Source organism: Festucalex cinctus, chromosome 16 (genome assembly GCF_051991245.1).
Source record: "Festucalex cinctus isolate MCC-2025b chromosome 16, RoL_Fcin_1.0, whole genome shotgun sequence".
NCBI lineage: Eukaryota > Metazoa > Chordata > Actinopteri > Syngnathiformes > Syngnathidae > Festucalex > Festucalex cinctus.
The window spans coordinates 6,411,379-6,417,500 of NC_135426.1; the positions used below are offsets into that span (position 1 = coordinate 6,411,379).

The following is a 6,122-nucleotide window of genomic DNA, read 5'->3' on the forward strand; positions in this document are numbered from 1 at the left end:
CATGATCGACTGGCTGCATTAGCATAAATGAGTGATTTGGGAAGGCTCCATCTCAATCTGGAGCATCGCCGCCGCCGCTCAGTCTTTTCATCGCACCCGATAAAGCGTTGGAACCACCCATGGCTTCCCACAAAGACGCCTCTATTCAAACAGCTCTCGGATGAAAATGAACAGTTGTTGGTCATATCTTTCATTTGGAGTTGTGCCGTTGATGGCTGCTCTTGTCACTCATGGTGACAGATATTGTCTCCCCTTATTTTGCCTGCTGAATTGAGTATTGAAACCAGAATAGAAGCAGGAGGAAACCGTGCCCGTATTGAACACATTGTGCGGAGATGTCATTTGTAAGACATCCAGCGGCAGAACAAAAAAAATTACAATTTGAAAGCGACTCAGATGCAAGCTGTCACGTCAGATTTGATTTTCTTGCTGCTGCTGTCAAACTTCTTAATGCATTTATGACATATTCATCTTCCTTTGGCCACTTGAACGCTTTCCAAACAGCAACATCTGTTTGCATATCATCAGCACACAACCTGAGATCCTTTTTTTTTTTTTTTTAAGCCACTCTGTGCATTCATGCTGACACAGGCACTCAAGTGGACTCCCTGTGAACCTTTCTGGTTTAGACTATTCCAATAAACACTTGCGGACTGCCGAATGTGACGAATCAAGACTCTAATTGTAAGCCGCGAATGCTAAAGGTAAAAACTCCTTATTAGAAGTTGGCTTCAACAGCTGAAACGGGTCACTTTTGCTGACTGCTGTTGCCTAGCAACCATAATCGGGCCTGCCCTTCCAGGGGCACCACAGGTGTTCTAAACATGCAAAGCCTTTATTCTTTCCTTGACTGAAATGCGTTTAATTGTGACAAACCTTCGTTTGGAAAGCCCATATGGTCCTCTACAATACACTACAATAATACACATATGCCTCATCAAACTTTACAAGGCATTAAGACTTCATAAATCCCTTATCTTACCTGCCAGACATTTTTCCCCCCTCCCAGTGTGACCATATACTTTTGCTCCGCCAATTATTAGTCGTCTGTCCTCAAGAACTGTACAGCTAATAACAGGTGGCGTTCGGTTCATGCCAGTAGGAAACATTGATCCACTTGTCTGTACGTATATAATATCCACCAGGGCTGAATGATTTTTGTAAAATGATCTAATTGCAATTTTTTTTCCTGCAGTATTGTCACTGCGATTTAATGTGATAATTGTCACTAAAAAGAAATGTTGACCCTAAAAAAATACTACAGTATATGCATGTATGTGTACATGTGTACATAGTAAAACACTAGTTAGTTTTAAGTTGCATTAAAAACAGCTTAGATTTGATGATACCTGCAGAAACCCTGAGTATCCAAAAATAATAATAAAGCCGACCAACTGATTGAACTGAAAGTGAGTTGTTTTTTTTCCCCCTGTGCAATTCAAACATTTTATTACACTGCAATGTCGATTTGAATTTGATTAATTGTTCGGTCCGACTTGTTTTGTCACTGTCGTGTGAGAAACACTTATGTCCTTTTTTATTTTATTTTTTATTTTTTTTAGGATGTCTGCATTGTTTCATCCCATAAACATAAAAATGTATAAAAAAAAAATTACCTAAGAGTTTTTCACAGAACAGCGACAATATTATATTATATTTAATAATCATCTCTGATGTTTCTAATGTATTTTAATTATTTTTTCCATGATTGTGAACTGTTCCACATGATGCATGTGTCAGAATTTCATTTTTGTATTGTATTAATGGTTTCTTTAATCGCACTGCGATAATAGTCGTGGTTTTAAGAGGTTGATGAAGTCGCTAAGTCTCCACTGAAGGCTCGGCTCCCAAATAAAATGCACTACCCGCTACTGAAATAAGATTCCCACCAGCCCCATTAGTTCCCTATCGCTGTCCATCTCTGGCTTGCCCCTCCGGAACAATGAGTGTCCACTCGTGACGACGGATCGCTTGTCGACCCTCCGCTTCTTCAGGCCCGCTCAAGTGACAAATAGGATGAAGCTGCCGGCTGCCTCCTCCAACCGCGAGATGACATGAGTGTTGTGTTTGAGTGCCAGTGAACAGCGGAGTGGCGGGGGATGATTGAGGCTTGGTGTGAAAAAGCCGTGATGGACTGACCACATCCAGTCCCCGCGTATTAACAACTTTAGACAATATGCACACAAATGTGTAAACCGCAGGTCCCGGTCTTCCTATTAACCGCTAAAGCTGCTGGAAGGACCTCTGTTTGTGTTTCTCAGCCTAATTGCATCAGCAGATGAAGACTTTTGTTTTGCATGGTGAGAAAACGGCGCTGGTGATTAACAAATCCTATTCCTGCCCTTTCTCTTCCAAGGACGCAGATTAACTTCACAGTGGCCATCGACTTCACAGCTTCCAATGGTGAGTCTTTTTGGTAAACGCATTTCAAGGACCTGCATAAGGACCGATTTATTCAAATATGCGCTGCGGGAGCGTATTTAACTCTTTGACTGCCAAACGTTATCCAAAAAAAGCCCAACGGTGCCAGCCGATTTGGAGCATTTTCACTCATCTTTCAAAGCAATCGGAATATTTTGCGCTATGATGACATAAATATGGTGGATACCATATGAAAGATTGGATTCCATTCTTTCATGAGAAAAAAAAAAGTATGTTTCTACCTTATTCCGTTCTTTAGTAATCACCATTTGAAATTAGGTCATTTGAGTGACTTAAGCATAAATAAAAAAATATTAAGAGAAAAACAAGTTTTTTGTGAAAAGATACATTTTTTGACTTTGACACGAATATTTTTGGTTTAGTGACAAGGCAGCGCTGCACAAGACGTTGCGCTGCTCATTGAGAGAAAAAAAACAAAACGTAAATTAACGTTTTTGGCGGCATTCATTAGGATTTTAGAATACGTCATTAAATGTTTTTGGCGGTCAAAGAGTTAAGAGATTGAGAGAAAAACACCTTGTGATGTAGAGGGCTATATCAACAATTTCATCTCCAGGTAATCCCGCCCAGCCCACCTCACTCCACTACATGAGCCCCTACCAGCTCAACGCCTACGCCATGGCCCTTAAGGCGGTCGGGGAGATCATTCAGGACTACGACAGCGACAAGATGTTCCCCGCGCTCGGATTCGGAGCCAAGCTGCCGCCGGATGGGCGGATCTCGCACGAGTTTGCTTTGGTGAGTACAACTGGGAAAAAAAAAGAAATCTTTAATCGTCTTTTTGCTTTTTACTCTCTGCTCTTTCCTCTGTAGAACGGGAACCCTCAAAACCCTTACTGTGCGGGAATAGATGGCGTGATGGAAGCCTACTACCAGAGCCTGAAGTCAGTCCAACTGTACGGACCCACCAACTTTTCCCCCGTGGTTAACCATGTCGCCAGGTACTGCACTTAAGTTCCCTTGTAGACGTCAATCAAATCAGGTGCAAGGTAAAAGGAACGCTGGGAACTTTTTTCCCTATTAACATGTTCTCAGGTTTTTCGGAATAAGCTCTTTGCAGGAAGTGTTGCCAGGTAGCTAAGGCAAGTGAGAAATGGAGAGAGAGAGAGAAAAAAAACACACACACACAGAGGGACCTTTTGATTGCGCATTTGTTTGTGTCTCTCAGCATCATTTTTTCCTGCAGGGAAGACAGGCAATCACCTCGATGAGAAACGTGACTAATTAGTGTTCAGTTTACTTTGCATTCCAAAGTTACGAACATGGATTGCACTTGCAGCAATGCAACTAGGTAAATATCAATTACATACACATTTTAATTTGACCCAATAGAATGTAAGTTAACTGTTGGGAGAAATCATCCAATTTCACTCAATTGGTCCAAAAATAAATATTTATTAAACAAGGCAGAACAATCAAAATACTCCTCCACTGGGTAACAAATGGTGCAATCATGATTTTAGTATAATTTTTGAGAAAAAGTATGGAATGCTGTGCTCAGTGTGCTGTGAAATTTTTATGGTCTAAAATATGGTGCAATAAAGGTTGGGAAAAATCACAACTATGTTCTACGTCATTCTAAGCAACGACATCATTTAAGCCCACCAATACCTACTCGTTTTTATAATAATCAGTATTGATGTAAACTGTTGGGTTCTTACACAATGAGTACTTTCGAGATGTTTGCTTTTATTGTCTATTCCATTTATTTTCCTGATGCTACTGATGGACAACTAAATTTCCCCTTGTGGGGATTAATAGTTATCTGTCTGTCTGTCTGTCTGTCAGTCATCCATCATCTATCTAGCTATCCATCTGTCTGTCCATCTATGATCCATCCATCCATCCATCCATCCATCCATCCATCATCTATCTAGCTGTCCATCTGTCCATCCTTCCATCTGCTATCTATCTATCTATCCATCTATCTATCTATCTATCTATCTATCTATCTATCTATCTATCTATCTATCTATCTATCTATGTATCTATCTATCTATCTATCTATCTATTATAAAAATATGACTGTATTGCAATAAAAAACACAAGGAGCCTGACAGGGAAGTGCTGCTGGCGCGGCTTAAATCATCACCGTGTGCGTAAGCAGTCGAAAGGTCGTATTAACACAGAAGAAAAGCGAAAAGCCTTATTGAGTTGTGGAATCGACGCCGAGGTAGTTGCACTTGACAAATGAACATCCTCCACAATAGGAGGAGGCGAGGTGGGAATCACGTGACATTTACTCAGCGGGGAGACTTTAAAACAAACAAAAAAAACTGTTGCTTAAGAACATGTAAATGTCTCATTCCTGTTCTAATGAAATAAACAAGATGACTAAAAGTGTACACCACTTATTTAAGGGCTACATTTGATTTTTAAAATGAACTGATGAAAACTTCTTAGTAACATTATATACTGTATATAGCCTACCATCATGTTCACTGCGCTGTGATGGGAACACACAGAAAATCTGTTTGTGTTTGTGCACTTTTCTTTTGACATAGGTATGCGGCATCCGTGAAGGATGGCTCGCAGTACTTTGTTCTGCTCATCATCACGGACGGCGTCATCTCAGACATGGCCCAGACCAAAGAGTCGATTGTCAACGTAAGCACAATTCTTACACTGGGGCGCCATGATTTTTTGTAATTTTTTTTTAAATTAATTAATTTATTTATTAATTTATTTTTTATTATTTTATTTTATTTTTTTTATCCTTCAGCCAAATCGCAAACAGCATGTCTCGACTGCATGTCAAAACGTTTGAGATTTCCAAAAATCGATTCGATTCACGATTCACATTGATTTTGGATTCAGTTAAAGATTTCATGCAGTACCAATTTGACTTTTATATGGAAGACATTCCCAGAAAGTTCAAATGCTGCAAAATAGTAGAAACATCTTCCTCTTTACTTGGTGCATTCATATAAATATGAATATTTGCATTTATAGATGCACACAATAGAGTTACATTAATCATGTGTCATGTATGTTTTATTGAACATGACCTGTTCAAAACTATAAATAATAATTGAAATCAATTACAACCACAGCGCTATGTAAATGAAGTGGCAAAAACACTCACGACATTTACATTCCTGTGACAGATTTTATACGAAGGTTCCAGTGGTTAATAAATACATTAAAAAAATAAAAATAAATACCTGCATTGTAAGAGACACAGCCATAATGCATAATTATGCATCCACATTTTGTGTTTTTATGTCCAATTTTTACCTTACTTCTTTTGGAGGGCATTTGGCACATCAATTTACAGGGTAAAAAAGCCATATTTAAAGTATCGATTCATGGTTTTATGTATCGATATTGGGCTATGAAAAGGAATATTGATTCAATATTAATATATTGATATTTTAGACCCAGCCCTATTGTAGAGATTTACACCCCTTAATGACATATAATCAATCAATGAATCACACTGCCTTTTCTATAGATTTAATTATGTTCACTTCATTCTAGCAACGAAATGTCGTCGACAGTACCTCAGTGCAGTATATACGCGGTCAAATCACATTTCATAAAGATGATGCCATATTAGCAAATCGATATTCATCGAACCATGAGCGCCATTTGCATGGCTTTAGCTTGCATGGACAGATAAAGAATTGTGCAACGTCAATGTAAATGTGCGCAATTCACACGCCATTGCACGGGTGGGG

The 6,122-nt window shown here is 39.2% G+C and overlaps 1 protein-coding gene across 1 annotated transcript in view; it reads left to right on the forward strand.

The window, feature by feature from the left end:
• The window catches only part of LOC144003743 (copine-8), a 61,445-nt gene that overhangs the window by 43,871 nt on the left and 11,452 nt on the right, over window positions 1–6,122 (forward strand). The window contains exons 14-17 of the mRNA XM_077500284.1: window positions 2,357–2,403; window positions 2,999–3,180; window positions 3,256–3,383; window positions 4,947–5,049. Coding sequence (XP_077356410.1) covers window positions 2,357–2,403; window positions 2,999–3,180; window positions 3,256–3,383; window positions 4,947–5,049 — 460 coding nt within the window. The remainder of the gene's footprint in view (window positions 1–2,356; window positions 2,404–2,998; window positions 3,181–3,255; window positions 3,384–4,946; window positions 5,050–6,122) is intronic.